The following is a 19,987-nucleotide window of genomic DNA, read 5'->3' as shown; positions in this document are numbered from 1 at the left end:
TCAGGAATTGATAAGGAGCTGTACAGGCTTTAAGGGTTCAGGAACAGGGAAGGGTATTGAGTTGTAAGGATTTATTTTAGGGTTTAGGAATGGGTAAAGGTACAGGGTAGTAAGGGATTTTTTTTTTTTTTTTAGAGATCAACGATGGGTAAGGTTCACAATAGTAAATGTCTTTTAGAGTTTTAGGGATTCAGGGATAGGTATGGGATAGTAAGGGACTTAAAAGGATTTTGGTGTGGTTAGGAATATGAGTAATAACGTTTTAAGGGTTTAGGGATGGGCAAGGGGTTGAAGATAGTAAGATGTTCAGGAGGTTTTATACAGGAAAGGTTGAGGGGTCAAGATAACAAGGGGTTTTTTATTGTAGTGGGAATGTTGAAATATAATCATATACCTAAACTTGTACATATACATGAATGAACACTGCATGGAAAAGAACAGTATTATAATACAACACTCTGTAAAGGTCAATGAGTTGTATTACAACAGTAGTAAATGCATGTGTGGCAACAACTGATATTCTCCTCCAGAATCCCTCCAAGTACCACTTAACTGAATTAGTGTAAGCCAACTGATGCTGTTAAGACCCAGCCTTCAAAATTCTTGATGAACCAGCTACAGATCCTGCCTTCCCGACTTAGTGGCCCTTAATCTCACCATCTCCTGCTAAAATTTGAAAAAATTGGAACCTGTTCCAATCAAAATGTATGCTTCTGTTTTTCTCCATTCTTGACACAACCTCTTCGCTTTTACAGATCCCATATAAGCACATGATAAGCATTCCCACCACTTGCAACTGTACAGAAGGTTTTGCTCCACAACTATCAGATCCTTCTGTACCTTGATCACTTGGAAGCGCATAATAGGTTTGTTCAGAGACCTCCATAAATACTTTTGTTGTCTCAGACTTCAACTCTATTTACATAACGCAGATAGCAACACAGGTTTTGGACTCCTGTAAATGGCTACAGTGACCACAGCACATTCTTAATTTGGACATCTAAAACATAAAATTGACTTGCCGCACCACCTCACAAATGTTCGTACTATAGAGACTCCAATGTATGGTTTACAGAGACACCTTACCCACAGCAATGGCAGTTGCCTGCAGGTCTTTAATTGTTGTCATGAAAAGGAACTTGCTGCGTGTTAAGTCCATTCTGATGATACTAGCCTCACCACAGCTTCTGTCATCTTGTTGGGATCTGCTATGAGTATATTATACAAAGTAGATTTCATTCCTCAAAGCTAGGTCAGTCTTCTAACAATTGATCTATTGAGTCAGACAAGGTATGCCAAAGCCTCCCCTTGAGATGCTATGCTGCTCCAGATTTACCAGGACAGACAATAAGACAGGTAGGGAATGCTGGAGAGAAACGTCATCCAGTGCTAGTATCTGCACCAGTCCCCCTTTTGTTTTTGTACAGCTCCCTGTGCTTCCCTGTGCTTCCCTGTGCCACTAAGCCAAAACTAACAGTCCTGGATTTCCCAAGGGTAGTGGTTTTTAAAGAGAAAAGGCACTTATTACTCTGGACTCCTGGGCGGTAAGAACTGCTTATTCTGTGTTGCTGCTACTAGTCCATGGCTGTCTCCTGTGTAGAGCACTTGGAGCCTTCATCAATTTGAATCAACATATGGGGAAGGGAGCCAAGTCACTCCTGTGAACTGAGACATCATGCTGTCTGCAAAATAGATTGACTAAGTCTCATCTGATTTCTTCACTTTAATCAGATTTCCATTGGGTTTTTTACCCATTGCACTGGAGTTCAACAGAGAGAGGGGCAGGTGTAGGGCTCTGAGAAAATGGTCGCTGTTGTGGAGCCTGGTCATCCATAACTCTGCTTATGCCTCGCCCACCCCAGATCGAAGTCTTAAAGCCAGCTCCAAGTGTTCCTATTGTAAAATGATGTTTAAGCTGTTAAAGCCCTAAGTAGCTTTACAAGAGTCGCAAGCAATGCTGAAATAAAACATGTTTCTTCCAAGCCTCATAAGTCTGTTCCATCAAGATTAAGTAGTCTTTGGTAAAAGTGCCAGGTTTGTCTCTGACACTCCTTTCTTCCTTTAGGGCAAGATAGTTCACAGCCTTTAAATTGGGTGTGTGTCCACTATATTTGTGCTTGAAATAAAGGTTTGTAAAAAACCCTTTGTTTGTAACTTGGTAACGTTTAGGAATATTCATTGGGCAGGCAGTTATTGAGGAATTCATTTCTAGATGCTTAGATTACATCAAAGGCAGATACCAGTCCCATTTGAATCTTTTAAAGAGGGAATTGCGGGAGACCTTTGAGAATCATGGCAGGGTAACTGAAAATCAGGAAAAATGACTACTGTGAAGGACCATAAAGAGGGACATTCATTTGTAAATTTCTATTTTAGTCGGTAGCTTCAATTTTAGAATGGGGGGGCACAAAGTGTGATAACCTGTGTACAATGCAAGCCCATTGCTGCAGGGAAATAAATTAATATGGAAAGCCAACAACATATTATCAATGTAATTCGTTGTTGCAAATTTAATGTGCCAACTAACACTTTATTTTGTCTCACCAGGATATTTCAGCCCAAGAAAGTAATATATTAGGAGCGTTTTGTGATATGAATGTAAGTGGTTTTATCAGTTAAGTTTTTTGCTGCTTATAAAAATGTACCCTGTTCTTTATATATATATACAGGGAGTGCAGAATTATTAGGCAAATGAGTATTTTGACCACATCATCCTCTTTATGCATGTTGTCTTACTCCAAGCTGTATAGGCTCGAAAGCCTACTACCAATTAAGCATATTAGGTGATGTGCATCTCTGTAATGAGAAGGGGTGTGGTCTAATGACATCAACACCCTATATCAGGTGTGCATAATTATTAGGCAACTTCCTTTCCTTTGGCAAAATGGGTCAAAAGAAGGACTTGACAGGCTCCGAAAAGTCAAAAATAGTGAGATATCTTGCAGAGGGATGCAGCACTCTTAAAATTGCAAAGCTTCTGAAGCGTGATCATCGAACAATCAAGCGTTTCATTCAAAATAGTCAACAGGGTCGCAAGAAGCGTGTGGAAAAACCAAGGCGCAAAATAACTGCCCATGAACTGAGAAAAGTCAAGCGTGCAGCTGCCACGATGCCACTTGCCACCAGTTTGGCCATATTTCAGAGCTGCAACATCACTGGAGTGCCCAAAAGCACAAGGTGTGCAATACTCAGAGACATGGCCAAGGTAAGAAAGGCTGAAAGACGACCACCACTGAACAAGACACACAAGCTGAAACGTCAAGACTGGGCCAAGAAATATCTCAAGACTGATTTTTCTAAGGTTTTATGGACTGATGAAATGAGAGTGAGTCTTGATGGGCCAGATGGATGGGCCCGTGGCTGGATTGGTAAAGGGCAGAGAGCTCCAGTCCGACTCAGACGCCAGCAAGGTGGAGGTGGAGTACTGGTTTGGGCTGGTATCATCAAAGATGAGCTTGTGGGGCCTTTTCGGGTTGAGGATGGAGTCAAGCTCAACTCCCAGTCCTACTGCCAGTTCCTGGAAGACACCTTCTTCAAGCAGTGGTACAGGAAGAAGTCTGCATCCTTCAAGAAAAACATGATTTTCATGCAGGACAAAGCTCCATCACACGCGTCCAAGTACTCCACAGCGTGGCTGGCAAGAAAGGGTATAAAAGAAGGAAATCTAATGACATGGCCTCCTTGTTCACCTGATCTGAACCCCATTGAGAACCTGTGGTCCATCATCAAATGTGAGATTTACAAGGAGGGAAAACAGTACACCTCTCTGAACAGTGTCTGGGAGGCTGTGGTTGCTGCTGCACGCAATGTTGATGGTGAACAGATCAAAACACTGACAGAATCCATGGATGGCAGGCTTTTGAGTGTCCTTGCAAAGAAAGGTGGCTATATTGGTCACGGATTTGTTTTTGTTTTGTTTTTGAATGTCAGAAATGTATATTTGTGAATGTTGAGATGTTATATTGGTTTCACTGGTAATAATAAATAATTGAAATGGGTATATATTTTTTTTTGTTAAGTTGCCTAATAATTATGCACAGTAATAGTCACCTGCACACACAGATATCCCCCTAACATAGCTAAAATTAAAAACAAACTAAAAACTACTTCTAAAAATATTCAGCTTTGATATTAATGAGTTTTTTGGGTTCATTGAGAACATGGTTGTTGTTCAATAATAAAATTAATCCTCAAAAATACAACTTGCCTAATAATTCTGCACTCCCTGTATATATATATATATATATCTATATATATATATATATATAGATATATATATAGATATATATATATATATGTGTGTCACCGCTTCAGGCAGATGAACATTAACTGGAGAAAGTATGTATTTTATCTTTATTTTTTTTTTACGATACTGAACTCTGTTGGTCACAAATGAAAATTAAAATACACAGCTTCAAACATTTGTTTTATCTGTTGACTTCGTACTCCTATAATAAGATTAGGTTGCAGTTTATTTTTCTTTGTCTATGCTTTGAGTGCCTACAGTATCAGTGCTCGTGGAACGTTTCCTTACACTTGGAAGGAAAAACAAATAGCTTTTCAAATAAAGCACTACTTAAGCCTGGATCTGTTTTCCTTGAGGGTGGATGTAAGGGGCTAGGGCAGATCATCAGGTGGCCAGATAACTACATCTCTTCAGGAACACTGAATTCCTGCCCTTGATTTTCCCTTTTCAGTGTTAGTCCATTTTAAGTTGCAGTGAACCCAGATTAAAACTCCAAGAATGTGTTATGCTCTCGAAGAAAAGACTGGAAAATGCTATACCTGTTGATATGGGATCATCTGGTAGCTTTAGTCCTACAGAGCAAATTCCGTTGTCCACTAGTTGATAAGGAGTTTTTTGGAAGTGGGGAGAGCAAGGAGGAATGGATAGAGAGAGAGTTTTGCAATGTAGGCGAGACTATGACGAACGAAACATTATATATCCAAGATGTTTTGGAAAGTGGAAACATTTAATGAGAAGTAGATGACAAAAAATGAAAGATGGGTGAGAAACTGAGAGCATCAGCAGTGACAGGACTGGGCAAGAAATTAGATAAAACAGAAAGTGAAAGAAAGTCTCAGCTCTGAGGCACCCTGGGTAATGGAAGATTGCACACAGAATGAGATAAACTGTGTATAGGAGAGAAAATAACCCACAGTAGGAGAAAAGGCACAATGTAACTGTAGGAAGCTGGCTCTGTATATACTATATCAAAATGAGATAAAGTGTGCCCAGATTCCATGGGCTCCCCAGAGGCTTGACGGCGGCAGTAATAGATAATACTAATGTTCTGTTTGTGGTAGTGTGGTCGAGCAGTTAGGCTTATCATAGGGTAGTGATAAGCATCAGTTGTACACACACAGACAATAAGAGAAACACATGCTCAATCACTTAACTTCAGACCAATAGGATTCTTATATAGAAAAATATCCTTTCTTAATTTAATTCTAGAACCACAAGATTCAATTAGCAGGTAAGTATATTAAATGAAAGGTACTTTGCATAGTTATAATCAGGACTTTGTACAAAATTGTTCTTAAAATGGCAAAAAGCTATTTTAAAAGTGGACACTGCGATTTTCATCAGTTTCTGGGGGGAAGAAAGTACAATACAGTTTTGGAGGTAAGTAATCGACTTACAGGTTCAATACCTGGGGTATAGGTAGCCCACCGTTGGGGGGTTCAAGATAACCCCAAACACCCAGCACCAGCAACACAGGGCCAGTTAGGTGCAGAGGTCAAACAGGAGCCAAAATAATGTGGGCCCCTATGGAGACATAGAGTACTCCGGTTCCAGCCTGTTCGCAGGTAAGTACCTGCGTTGTTGGAGGGCAGACCAGGGGGGTTTAGAAGAGCACTGGGGTGGGGGGCCCAAGTAGGCACCAAACACGCACCCTCAGCGGCACAGAGGCGGCCGAGTATAGGGTGCAAACAAGGTGTTGGATTCCCAATGGAACTCAATGGGTGGAACCCGGGGGTCACTTAGGCACTGAAGGCAAGGCTCAAGGGGGCTTCTCGGGCCAGCCACCGACTGGACAGGGAGGAGGGCTGCCTGCTGATCACTGCTGCACCGGTGGTCAGTTTCTCTCAAGTCTGGGTGCTGCGGTGCAGTGCTTCTCCAGGTGTCAAATCTTCGTCCCAGGCAGTCGCTGTCAGGGGGCCCTCGGGATTCCCTCTGCAGGTGTTGTCGTGGAGGGGTGGAGAGGTCAACCCAGGGTGGACACTCAGTTGGAATCACCTGGGGGTCCTCTCTAGATAGTTGAGCAACCTAGACACAGGCCTTGGGTGTCGGGTGCAGAGGGGTTTTGGACTCACGCTTCTGGAGTGAGGTGAGAGTCCCTTGAAAGGAGTTTCCTTTTCTTCTTGTTGGTCAGGTCCGCTGTCTATGGGAGTTGCTTGGTCCTCGATGATGCAGGCAGTCCCCTGGAGGCTTTTGAGTGGTTGCTGGTCCAGTAGAATGTGTCACTTTTCTTGTGCAGGGTCTTTGAAGCAGGAGACTGGCCGGTAAGGTTGGGGGAAGCGTCAGTTGTTGTCTCCTTTTCTTCTCTGCAGGGTTTTCAGCTCTGCAGTCATTTTATTCTTGAGGTCATCAGGAATCTGAATCTCTGGGTTCAGGGCACCCTTAAATAGATAATTTAGGGGTGTTTTAGGGGTTTGAGGGCAGTAGTCAATGATTCTTGTCCCTGAGGGTGGCTACACACTCCTTGTGTCCACTCCCTTTGGGGAAGGGGGTACAGCCTTACTCCTGTTGGCCCTGATCCTCCAAATCAAGATGGTAGATTCTGCAGGGAGGGGGGTCACCTCAGCTCTAGACACCTTAGGGGTGGTCCTGGCTAAGGTGGTCACTGCTCCCTGTTTTCCCTAACTTTCCCACCTGACTTGCTGCCAAAAGTGGGGGTTGTCCAGGGGGGGCGGGCATCTCAACTAGCTAGAGTGCCCTGGGGGCCCTGTAACCCGAGGCTTGAGTCTTTAAGGCTCACCACCAGGTGTTAGAGTTCCTTCAGGGGGCGGTGTGAATGACCTCCACCCAGGGCAGGCTTTGTTTCGGACCACAGAGTGCACAAAGGCCCTTGCCCCTTGCCCCATGTGGTCAAAAACTCGTCTGGACGTGGCAGGCAGGCACAGACCGGTCAGTCCCACACTACCAGGCTGGCTAACATACAGGAGGCATCTCTAAGATGCACTCTGTGCTTTTTTTTCAATAAATCCCATACTGGCATCAATGTGGGTTTATCGTGATGAGAAGTTTGTTACCAAACTTCCCAGTGTTCAGTGAAGCCCTTATGGTGCTGTGGAGTTCGTGTTTGACAAACTCCCAGACCATATGTAATATGACTACACTGCATTTACAATGTCTAAGAATGGACTTAGACACTGTAGGGGCATATTGCTAATGCAGCTATGCCCTCACTGGTGGTATAGTGCACCCTGCCTTAGGGCTGTAAGGCCTGCTAAAGGAGTGACTTACCTATGCCATAGGCAGTGGTTGGTGGGCATGGCACCCTGATGGGAGTGCCATGTTGACTTAGCCATTTTCTCCCCACCCGCACACACAAGTTACAAGGCAGTGTGCATGTGCTGAGTGAGGGGTCCCCAGGGTGGCATAATACAGGCTGCAGCCCTTAGAGACCTTCCCTGGCCATGGGGCCCTTGGTACCATGGGTACCATTTACAAGGGATGTAACTGTGTGCTGGGGCTGTGCCAGTTGTGGAGACAAAGGTACAGTTTTAGGGAAAGAACACTGGTGCTTGGTCCTGGTTAGCAGGGTCCCAGCTCACTTTCAATTAAAGTTGGCATCAATACTAGACCAAAAGTGTGGGGGGGGGAGGGGGATGGAGAAAGGACACAACGTAACCTTGAAAGGTCACAATGAATCTGAGCAAAGGGAGAGGGAAAAAGAGTGTACATTGAATATGAGAAAGATCAGAAAGTAGAGAGACAGTAGGAAAGTCAACTTATCGAATTAGCAGCCATACAAAATGATTGTCACTCCAGAGGAGATAGGAGAAAACAAAATACATTCCACACCCTACTAGGAAAGAGAGGACATAAATACTGCAAATTAAAGCAGATGGAGAGCACATGGAGTGGGAGAGAAATGAGTGTTAGAAAAGTCAAGAACGTATAGGGCACAGCATTAAGAGAGGAAACAATAGCATAAAAACATTGCCAAGAAAAGTATTCCATAAAGAATATGAAATATACCAGAGACCCAAATGGAGGATAGTGAATGCAAAAAACATGAGTCTTCATTCAGTGTAGCGAAGACAAAGCAGGATAGCTCGCTTCAGACAAATGAGTGATATCCAGCTGCAGGTAGGGGGCGAAAGAGTCTGTAAAGGGGAGGGACAACTGGTGGAAAGAATGAAGAAACTACATAGATTTACACAGATGCACATACAGATCAATTAAAATGTAAATTACCTAAAAAAAAATAGATTTAAATGCCTGCAATTGCTTTTCACTCCTGCCTAAAATGTGAATAAATGGTGACAAAATGATGTGCTGAATGTGGGAAAGGGCAGGTGTGGGTGGAAAACTCACAGAACTAGCAACCTTTTCTATCTGCAGCCTTAATGACAATTTCTGATTACTACATAATTGTATATGCAAAACTGAGCACAAGCCTCATTTGTTTTATGATGTATGCATTTATGTGTTTGCAAGTAATGTTTCTGAACCTTTTAATTTGCGCCTTAGATATTGAGCTTGAGAGCATTGACTTCCTTGGCAAAAATGTTGTTCCAGATCCCTGTATCTGATGGAGACTTCCAGTTGCAGATTCCTTACCGTTAAATTTCCCCCAGGCGTCAGACTGGATGCAGAGATTTTTCTTCGAGCAGTACCCTTGTGCGCCGTCAGGTGGCGTCGGTGAACTCCACGTCCTTCGTTGGCGTCGTGATGACATTGCGGTCTTTTGTAGGCGCCACGCCGGTGTGCTGACGTAGGTTCTTTTCTTTCCATGGCAGCCTAAGCACAGACCCTCAATTGTTTGTTTTTTTGACTGACTTCTCAACGTTTTGTTGAATTTGTTTTTTTTTTTAACCATCTGGTGCGTCAACTTGTCGTCCCGGAAGAACCGATTCAAGCTATGTGACTGTCACTGAAAGATGTCTGTGGCTGATCCTCATCTCGTGTGTTTGTGGTGCCTCGAGTGTGACCATGACTCAAAGTTGTTCTCCGAGTGCCGGGCTGTGAACCCAAAGGCTTTGAGGGAGAAATGCCTAAAGCTCATGGCGGCCTGGTGCTCGGCTCTGCATCGCTCCCAGTCGCACTCAAGAGGAAGGTCACGAGACCTCTCTTGGAGCCATCATCACTCGTCCTAGTGCCACTCCAAATCGTTGGGACCTTTGGGTCACAAGAAGAAGTTGACGAAGAGCAAACGTTCGACTTCACCCCGTTGCTCAGACAGTGGGACGTGTGAGGAGTGTTGTCGTTCTAGGCCACTGTCCTCGAAGCCTCTTTCTGGTATGGCTCCGCTCCTCCCTGAGTTTCAGGAAGCTGGAGCCACCCCTGGCCAACTCAGAAAGTTTTACAAGGCCATGCTTTTCGTCTTTGGGTAGTCTGACCCTCTTGTGACACTTTCTGGACCAGTAGGTCCGCAGAGGTCCCCACTGATGCTGCTCCGGCGTGATCGACCTCGGCTCAGGAGGGCACCACAGGATACGTTGCTGATCATGCAATAGCAACCTTCCCTTGCGCAGGTATAGAAGTTGATGCTACTGGCGTCAGTCGGGCTCACGATCGATATCCGCCTCATACTCATTCTCGACTCCGACCTGGAGCCAGAATGCGGTCGCCTGATGTTGATTCCAACTTTAATGGGCATCTCATTCCCCAGGTTGCATCCTGACCCTTATGCTTATGGGTACGGGTACTGCAAGAGTATGGAGGGGTCACTAGACCCTTATGAATACCAACTAGAGATGACCCTGATATATTCTGGGTCCAGGAGTTGGGTGAAGCCAATAGTCTTGACACCTCCCCTGTCACTGGCTTGCTTTCTCTCCCTATCCTTGCTACGGAAGAGGGAGCCTCATATTCAGTGGTGGTGAGAAGAGCGGCTGAGGTCCTGGACCTCGAGTTGCCTTCCGTGGCTGTTAGGACTAAGTTCCTGACTGAGGTGCTTCAGCCCGAGGGTTTTACGTCTGAACCCCTTTTGCCCTTCAATGAAGCCCTCATTGATGTCCTGCTGAGATCATGGTCTAAACCCACCCACCCATTTCAACAGGACAACCACCTGCTGTCATAGGCCTGTGCATAACGACCCTGACCCAACATCCTATGTGTGAGAGTTTGGTCATCCAGGCTTCTTCCTCTTCTGGCACATTCCCTTTTGCACCCCCTGGATAGGGAGTCAAAACAACTGGATCAACTTGGGAATAAAATGTTCTCTTCTTCCAGTCCGGCATTGCTGTCCGTAAACACTGCATACCTTTTGGGCCGCTACTCCCATAGGTCCTGGAGGAGGCCTGGGCCATTCTTTCCCAAGCTGTTACCAATGGGAGGGATGCAGCCAAGTTCATGATTCTTGTGGACTGGATACGACCTACTCAGTAGGCAGATCAGTTGTGTCAACAGTGGCCCTTCAGCACCCCGCTTGATTGAGAACATCTGGATTTTCGGGGGATGTCCAGCAATCGCTTATGGACATGTCACTCGATGGCACCCGAAAGCGGACTCAGCGCTTAAAGGAGTCCTGATTACAGCTCAGTCCCTTGACCTTGCAGCTGCTCCTCTCCCCCCTCAGCCCACTCTTCGCTACTTTTGTGGTTACAGAAGGAGAATCCTACTGTGCCCATTTCCCTCCAGCCACCGTTACGTGCATGCAGGCTAGCCTCTGCTTGGACGAGGGCAGGGGATCCAACGTTCCCATGGATCAGGAAGCCAGTGGTCGACCCAATCCACCACCCCACCCCAGCTTCCCCCCTCTGCAGCCTCCAATACCTTCCTAGTCCATTGCTCCATCATAGACCAGACAGGATTCGCCATCATCTGCCCTACTGGGAATGCATTACAAAGGATAGTTGGGTTTTGCAAATTGTCCGAATGGGCTGCTCCTTCCCTTTTTGAGATTACCCCTCCGGCCATGCCATCATTCTACGATCGGAGGATCACTTGGCACTTCTCCGTGAGGAAGTTACGGCTCTCTTGGCCAAGGGAGCCATAGAGAGGGTCCCTGTGCCAGACGTAGGTCATGGTTGTTATTCCAGCTACTTTCTGGTGCCAAAAAGGACAAGGCCCTCTGCCCTTTCCTAGACCTCTGGTCCCTCAAACTCTTCCTCAGGGAGAAGAAGTTCAAAATGCTCACCCTGGCTCAGGTCCTATCTGCCCTGATCTTTCTGGATCCAAAAAGAGTTTTGGCGTTATACCTTGATTGTACCAAGGACGTCAGAGTGGACAATCAATTCTTTGCGGTTTATGTGGGTACGAAGAAAGGGCGGTCGGTGCAGAAAAGGACCATCTGTAGATGGGTTATTTTCTTCATCAAAATGTGCTACGATTTGGCGAAGAAGCAACCCCCTGAGGGTTTGTGTGCTCATTCTACCAGAGCAACTGCTGCAACCACTACATTAGCAAACTGAGTTCCAGTCCCAGAAGTCTGCCAGGCAGCAACGTGGGCATCTTTGCACACATTCTTTAAACACTACTGCCTGGACAGTCCGGTCCAGAGGGAGGGCTACTTTGGCTGTTTTGTCCTACAGGATTTTTTAGTATGGGCTTAGTTTGCAGGCCCTCAGGGGGTGGTATTGCTTGGGTATCTATTTTGAGGTAAGGAATCTGCAACTAGAAGTTTCTGTCAGATGAACAAGTTACTTACTTTGGGTAACGATTTAGCTGGTATAAAAAATTTCTAGTTGCAGATTCCTTACTGACCCACCCATCCTCCCCGCTCTGCGAACTGATTTCTAGGGACAGGGACGACCCCCTTTTCAGGGCTCTAGTTCTGGTGCACCAGGATCAGTGTTCTGTATGGCTCTGCACTCCTGGCGTCCATAGTCGTGAAAAGAAGCTGACGTCAGCGCACCAGTGTGGTGCCTATATATGACTGCAACGTCATCACGACGACCACGATGCCAACGATGGTCGCGGAGTCGACAGACATCACCTGACGGCCCGCTTGGATACTGTTCAAAGAATAATCTCTGGATCCAGTCTGACACCTGGGGTAAATTCTAAGGTAAGCAATCTGCAACTAGAGTATGTCTCTTCTAGATAAATTGTTGCTGAAGGTAAGTAATTTGTTTGTCACTGAACTTTCTAATGGTATTTTAGGAACTTACATTTGCTTGCTGGAAAGTCAATGATTTAAATTTCATTTTCTTCTTCTTTTTCTGCAGGATGTAGAAGTTCCTTTACATCTACTTCGTTATGTTTGTCTTTTCTGTGGAAAAAATGGCCTTTCTCTCATGAAAGATTGTTTTGAGTTTGGCACTCCCGAATCACTGCCATTTTTAATAGCACATGCGTTTATCACTGTTGTGTCAAATGTAAGTATGTTTTGCTTTTCAATTAATAAACATGAAAACTAAGAATTTAGTGAAAGAATACTGATGCAGTGTAAGAAAGTTAAGAAGATACAAATAGCTTTTTGTTTAAGATGGTGTAAGCCAGTAATTGTTGGATTGTCGAGCATCCACAAACTTGTGCTGTCTGTTCGATTAGTTTTCTCTTTCATTTCAAACACACCTTTTTTTGGCTATCAGCCATGAAAGGGTAATACAATCTCAAGAATCATCATAAGATAATAAATAATCATATAAATACTAAAAAGAAAATAATTACATGGCTAGCGAGTAATACTCCTAAAATCAATAAATTACAATCGGTTAACATCATTCCTTTCACTAAAAGGTTAAGAATTTCTATGGTTTAAATCCTACCCAATGTGCTACCATTATTCCATTGGCTTTCAATAGAAAGCTATTTAACCATTTTATAAAACAATTGACAAGTGTATACTAATACTCCTAAATACAAAAATAGCCATCAATATTCTCTCAATATATCAATTAGCTAAAATTACATCCTAAACATAACTACCCGGAGTCTGTTAACTTGCAGGAAGGGAACCCCATTTGCCATTTCAGACATCATAAGTTGTGTCTAAAGGTGTTTGCTAAGGCAAAACTTTCTAAAGCCTCAGACCCACTTTATCTCTAATAAATGAAATTGCTAGGAGAAAGCGGCTTATTCCAAAAACAACAAATGGAATAGTACTAGATCTTAACAGTCTGGCCGCTTCATTATAATTTCTAATTCCTACAAATAGGTCGAATCCATTTTTTCCTTGGTTTGTCATAGGCTTTGCAGATTAACAGAACATGATCCACCGTTTCAATGATCTCCATATTACACAACCCACATTTCACCTCATGATTACCCTCACTCTGGGGGGCCCCATTTGATAGTAAATGCCTTTATCTGAAGAATCCCATATCGAAACTTCATGAATAATGCTTTCGCTCGCCTAGGCTGGATTGAATGTATCCATTCCTCAGCTCTTGGTATTGATTTAATATCCAAAAAACTTGAGGTCAGTCTACCCAGGTCCTTACTATGAAAAGGACTAGTTAAAGAAAACTCCCAATATTCATGCTTTAATCGAGTCTTGGATTGTAATGTAAGTGTGTGCGGTTAGTCCCAATAAGATTTCAGCCCTAGGTTATAGAACCAATACCTTATGTGATGGAGCCGCGGAAGGGAAACCGGTTTATCAAGGTTCATTATCTCAATTAATACTTGTTAGTTTTCTAATGGCACATGAAAACTATATATTTTTTTGCTAGTAAGTAAATGACTCCATTAGTCTTGGTTAGGAATAAGGTTGTTGTGGTAGGAATTGTCAGCCACACCAATGTGTTAGGCAACTGGGTAGCAGTTTTGCATGATTTTAAAAGCCATGAAAGGGGTGGGTGTGTGATGCCATGGTGCCTCCGTAAACAAACTAATCAGGGCCTTCAAGATCCCACCGCAGGAAACAAAATCGATGTAGCAAAACGTAATGACAGAATGTGGCTCTTCTGGGAAGGAGGTGGGTAATATTTGAGTTTCTGCTGAATCGGAGAGATGATGGATACATAACATGTGACAGCCAGTTGGTTGTAATATTCAGGGTTATCACTTATGTCTTCCTGGTACTGGAATGGCCTGTTGACCCTTTCCTTAGAATTGTTTTCTGTCAGTCCAAGCTTTTTCAGTATAATGTAACTTATAATTTTTCATCACTTCTTGCGAACAGGACTCCTGCTACCATATTACTTCTCCAAGTATCCAAATGTTTGCACCAGTTTATGTTCAGATTACCTTTTATAATGTAAGCTTCAGAATCCTATCATGAATGTGCTTCTCTCCTTGTTAGCACTAGCCATGTATTGTATTCTGGAATTGATCCCTATCCATTTGTTTGGTTTTCAGATCAGAATATGGCTTCACATCCCTGCTGTCATGCAGCACATAATACCTTTCAGGACATATGTTATAAGGCAAGTGGGGTGGGGAATTTACAAATATGCTTATTATGATCTGAGGTATTTTAGATCTCTTTAATCAGAGAAGTGGAAGAACACATTTTGTTTTTTTTCTGTATTGCCAGTTGTTCTAACTAAGAGTTTTTGAACATTTGTTCAACAGACAATTGCATTTTTCTCCTGTCCTATTAACACACACGTTTTGTTTTATTTAATTTGTCACAAGTTTCAATGAACAAACTACAACTGTCAAATTATGGGCTTGGTTTAGGGTTTGATGGATGGAGTAAAGGCAGATAAGGTAGTGGAGGATATTACATCCGCCACACTGTCTTTACTCCTCTGTCAAACATGATGGCCAGCCATAAAATGTTTCCATAGTTTTTTTTAATTTTCAAAAACGAACCGTCCAAATAGGAGTTTTTGTATGAATTGTAAAAATAAAAAAAATAAAAAAGAATTGGCTCCCTCAATGCCATTGATGTTTACTCCTATGGTGTGTGGGTACTTTTTTTTTTTTTTTTTTTTTTTTTTTGCTCTCCCTCACTGCCATGATACACCTGGTGGTGATGGTCCGCAAAAACAAGCCATCCAGCCTACCCCTCTGAATATAGCCTATGGTCGAATTGCATACCTCAGACGGCCCTTACTACCTGCCAGCGGAAGGTTTACACTGACAGAGTACATTTTACTTTGTCAGCATATACCTGGTGGTCGTCCCACCTCTAAATAGACCGACAAGACCAAGTGTGGCAAAGAGGGCACTCTGTTGCTATTGTGATGGAGTACTGTCTCTGCCAAATTCAAAATTGACTCCAAAGTATCTAATCTTTAATGCTGTTCTTTTTAATTTCAAACCGCTGCATAGCCTCTCCTATTTGCATCATTAGATATGTATTTTTAGCTTTTGCCATTGAGAGACCTTATGTTTTAAAAACATTGTTAATTTGCCTATCAACAAGAATAGTTTCAAGATAGCCGTCACTCCTTCATAAATAGAATACATCTGGTCTCACCATTATGTCAATAAATTCCAGGCTAGCAAAGTACTTTCTTTCCAGTTTAGGCCATAGGGTATATTTCTGCTATTTTTGCTACTTGCTTATTTGATGATGAAGGCTCAGAATTATTCCAAGCATCTACTGTTGAAGATTTGTCAACTTTGTGTCTTAAAATTGAATTATTTTCTTTTTGATTTACACTAGATATTTGTGCAAGTTATCAGACCAGGAGTTGCGGCAAAGTCCTGCGCGTAACATGGCAGATTTAATGTGGAGCACTGTTAAGGAACCACTGGACACAGCTTTATGCTTTGATAAAGAAAGCCTTGATCTTGCATTTAAATACTTCATGTCCCCTACTCTAACAATGAGGCTGGCTGGATTAAGTCAGATCACGGTTGGTCATTTAATTTTTTTTTTCAATATTATTCACTACGTGCTACACTCACACTTATATAATGTCTATATTAAACATGCTTGATAATGGTGTGCAAAAAAAAGTTACAAGGTGAAACCACATTTTAGGTAAAAATCCTCAGATTGTAAATGAAAAGTGTTCATAGATAATGGAAGGGAATGTTAGAGGGTGTGTGTGTGTGTGTTTTTTGTTTTTAAATAAGGTATGTTTTAAATGCATTAATACTACTTACCTGTTTGGCTTCAGAGGTGTTTTTCTAAGTTCTGGAAAGATTTAACATTTATGTTATAAAGTGTGTTTGTTTCCATCATAAGATATCTGGAGTTTCTTAATGAGATAATTGACTGCCCATGCCCATATGAAACCATTGTCTATAGTCCCATGTAGTAAACGTAAATATCCCAGCAGAGCCATGGAGCAAGATTGTCCATCCACTTATATGCTTATTCTGTGGCTTGGAGACCCCGTGTTTCTTACCTTTGAGTCAGATGCATTTCAAATTGATACAGTTCTAGCAATCACTTTTGCATCTATTTTGCATTTCCATATTTAACAACTGTACTTCTCAGGGAACATGTCATACAAAACATAATCTGATTTGATACCCAGGCTCACAGCCACAACATAAGCCTACAATCTTTTCTGTTCCTAGTATGCTGTACATGTGAAGATGTAGTAATCTGTCTGAAATGTAGGGAATTTTGTACAGGATCAAAGAAGTTCTGGTAGTAGATGAAGCAATTACATGCTTTTAATGGAGTGATATACATTGAAGTTCAGGTGAAGAGTATTTCCACTTATGATCTTACCACACTGTTGCTTTGTGGAAGTGGCTAAGCTGACTCTCTATAGCAGGTGTCTCCAACCAGTCGATTGTGAGCTACCAGTAGCTCCCAGACACCTTAAGAGGAGATCGTGGCCTTGAGTTAATTTTTTTTAAAAAAGCACTGGGTCACATTTTTAGGTCAAGCGCACAAGCTGTTTTTGACCTGTTGTAAGTATTCTGTGGGCTTTTAACCACACCTATCACTTTCACTTGTTCGTGGGCTTGCCTTTCAAAAATCCCTTGATGTAATTGGTAAATGGTTTATGTTTGTCCCGCCTCAGGGAGATTTTGTTACCGCTTTGCAGAATGACCCTGTTACTTGGATTATTGCACGATTGCAGATATACTTTTTTTTTATTTTGTCTCTCCTCTTTGTGTTTCATGGCGCTCACAGCAGCACAAACTCCATCTGCATTATTGAAGCGCTGGTCACATTCACACTGTTACCTAATCAGAGTAATTTCTTTAGGCTCTCCTCTTCACTCATCATAGCTTTCCACAAAAACACTTGTAATGGATAAATGCTTTACGTAAAAAACACAGAAATCCTCCATGCTGTTCTCCTGACACAGCGGGAGAGCCGGTACTATAGTATTCACTGCACTTTGGAAACTCACCCCATAATGGTGTGCAAGCATCCTTTTACAAAACTTGGTTGCCCATAACTAAGCCTGGGTGGTCCTTGGACAATGGGATGACCACCAAAATGTCCAGCACCACACACACTCTAAGTCATCTCTGGGTCCCCATACTAGTGAACCACAAAATAATAACCCCTCCCAACATTCAGTGTCTTTGTAAGCTGGAACCTTTATTTTACAGCTGAGGGTAGCTAATGTTTTAAGGGCTGTGTTTGTAACATTATTGCAGTAGGCCTGCCAGCCCTGAAAATGTTTAATGCACTATGCCCTCTAGGGGCTAAATAAATGCTTGCACCGTATTGTTTTCTGCCATTCTGTTTTCATTTGGTTATGCCCTCTAGGGGCTCACTATATGGTTACATGATCATGTTTCTTAAAACTGCTATTTTTATTGTGGTGACCTCTAGGGGATGTTCTGGGTCTTGTTTGAAAAAGTATTCCAGTAGGATTACTAGCTCTTTAGTTACATGCAGGGCCACTCATATTATGTTACAAAAAGGGCCAAAATATGTGGCAGCGTTGACCAATTAATGTGGGAAAAGAAGCCCAATTATAAATTTACAATGCCAATAGCTCCAACTCAAGTAAATGTGAGACATATTGCATTGAAAATGCTTGTTCTTTTAGAGTTAAGGGAAGGCTGTATTTACTTTACATTATTATCATCAGGCTCCAGATTTCGGGGCGTGATAATGAGCAGTGTTCAGTCAGATTTATGACCAAGGCAGCAGCTGGGGCAAAGAGGTGAAAAACTGAAGCACTGAGGTATTTAACTCTTCACTAAAAGTCCTTGTCATCTCGGTGTTGGAGGGTAAGAAAAAATGATGTTTCTAATGCTGTTAAATTGGAGAAAATTAAAATGAGAAGTTACTATAATGATTATGTTAACTCTTCATTTTAAAGCTCTGCCATTTCAAAGTGTCACATTTACAAACAGCAGGCCTCCTGCTCCCAGTGGCTGGTAGACAGTGTGCCATATGTATAACCGAAAAACACTGTTTTAAATGGGAGAAATTTAAAGTGCAGAAAAATGTCCCATATTTTTAACATTTTTGCTGAATATTTATCTGCCCTTTAAATTTCTCCCTTTAATATAAATGGTTGTATGTTTGTGTTATACATGTAATGGTGCCATATCTGGTGAAAGGTATGTCATGTGCCACTAACACATACCACACAGGCTTACAGTCCTCCATACACATATATGCCTTTCATACGCACGTATGTTTTTTAAAAACTTTAATTTTATTGGCATTTCATTTGAAGTTTAAACAGATATGACACAATGCCTTATACGTTTTATGACATACTTCCTGACATTCGTACAAGTGACACATTTAGGCTTTACAGGCACAGTGAACTTATAGCAAAGCATAGTAGTTCAGTTTTGTCGCTAAAGTTCTCACCCCTTCGTTAGGATGCCAGCATTACTCATCCGTTCAATGGTTCTTAACAGAGACCTAGGGCAGTGGGGGAGTCGGGGTGGCCATAATCATGGTACTTAAGCCACTGTCTAATGCCTCCAGTAATGCGTATTCATGCTCTCTAGGGATTACCAATCCACTTCATTGTCTGCAATACTTATCAAAAGAGCCAATCAGATATGAAGCCAACAGTATGACAAAGCTAAGAGAAACAAAAACAATCTGCCTGTGGTCCTCGTATGTATACAAGCAAGCTGCGTGGCGACAATAGATATGGAAATCAGCTTTTGAGTACTATCTCGGAGTCTGTGCCTGTAGATGGGTCCCCAGTGAGGCAAGTGTGCAGGGGAGTGGACCACCCACTCATATGTTGTTCCTCTGGGGATCCTGGAGTTGGTACAAGGGCACTTTCCCTATATCCCTCTCCTAGAAACTCATTGTGGTGCTTCCGGTATCACTTTCATGATAAGTGTCTAGTCCCACAGCACTGTTTTCTCAGCCATCCATAACTTCTGTCCACAGTGGGGCCAGTGGCCTACGCCTCATCCCTTTGCCTTCTTCCCTCCTCAGGGCTCTCTCCTCCGCTCTACCCCATCTTGTGACGTCTTGTTCCCAAGTCTGTAGGCTAGGACCTTCAACATGTTTCCATGCCGTTGATATTCATCGCTTAGCCAGCACCAGAGCCAAATCAACAAATCTGTTGCCCACTTTCCCGAGGAGGCTTGTTTCCATCATGGTCTCTAGTCGTCTATGCAGCGCATGGTTCATTTTATGGATGACCCCCCTCCAAAATTCCTGCAACTGTGAACATCCCCATGTCATGTGCTTGAGTCCAGCATCCAACAATCTGCACCGTGGGCAACCCAATCCAGCCCCCCTGTATATGAGCATCAGCCGCCGTGGGGTTAGGTAAGTCCTATGTGTGTAGTTATATTGTATATATTTTAGTCTGGTGTTTCGGGAGACCGAGGGGGCATACGCAAGTACCCTGTTCCATTCTCCATCAGTGAGGTGTCTGTCTAGGTCCTTCTCCCACCTAACCCGTAGAGCATCTAGTGGGCTATGTACCATTGCCAGTAGTGCCCTACAAAGCCAGGATACCAAATGTGAGCCCCCCCACCCCCAATGGACAGCAGAGTCTGTAAGACCTTGTATGTGGGAAGTTCACCCTCTATCATTTTTTAATGGCTGCCTTAATCTCC

The 19,987-nt window shown here is 43.0% G+C and overlaps 1 protein-coding gene across 2 annotated transcripts in view; it reads left to right on the top strand.

Annotated features, from left to right (window-relative positions):
• The window catches only part of USP34 (ubiquitin specific peptidase 34), a 1,940,069-nt gene that overhangs the window by 86,375 nt on the left and 1,833,707 nt on the right, over nucleotides 1–19,987 (top strand). Inside the window, exons 4-7 of one of the 2 annotated variants that reach the window (XM_069234397.1) lie at nucleotides 2,548–2,598; nucleotides 12,346–12,495; nucleotides 14,423–14,490; nucleotides 15,681–15,873. In XM_069234397.1, the coding sequence (XP_069090498.1) occupies nucleotides 2,548–2,598; nucleotides 12,346–12,495; nucleotides 14,423–14,490; nucleotides 15,681–15,873 (462 nt within the window). The remainder of the gene's footprint in view (nucleotides 1–2,547; nucleotides 2,599–12,345; nucleotides 12,496–14,422; nucleotides 14,491–15,680; nucleotides 15,874–19,987) is intronic. The other variant, XM_069234398.1, reaches the window with a different exon arrangement.

Source organism: Pleurodeles waltl, chromosome 5, assembly GCF_031143425.1.
Source record: "Pleurodeles waltl isolate 20211129_DDA chromosome 5, aPleWal1.hap1.20221129, whole genome shotgun sequence".
NCBI classification, from domain to species: domain Eukaryota; kingdom Metazoa; phylum Chordata; class Amphibia; order Caudata; family Salamandridae; genus Pleurodeles; species Pleurodeles waltl.
Note: the sequence above shows the minus strand (reverse complement) of the source record. Positions and strands in the feature narration are given on the sequence as shown.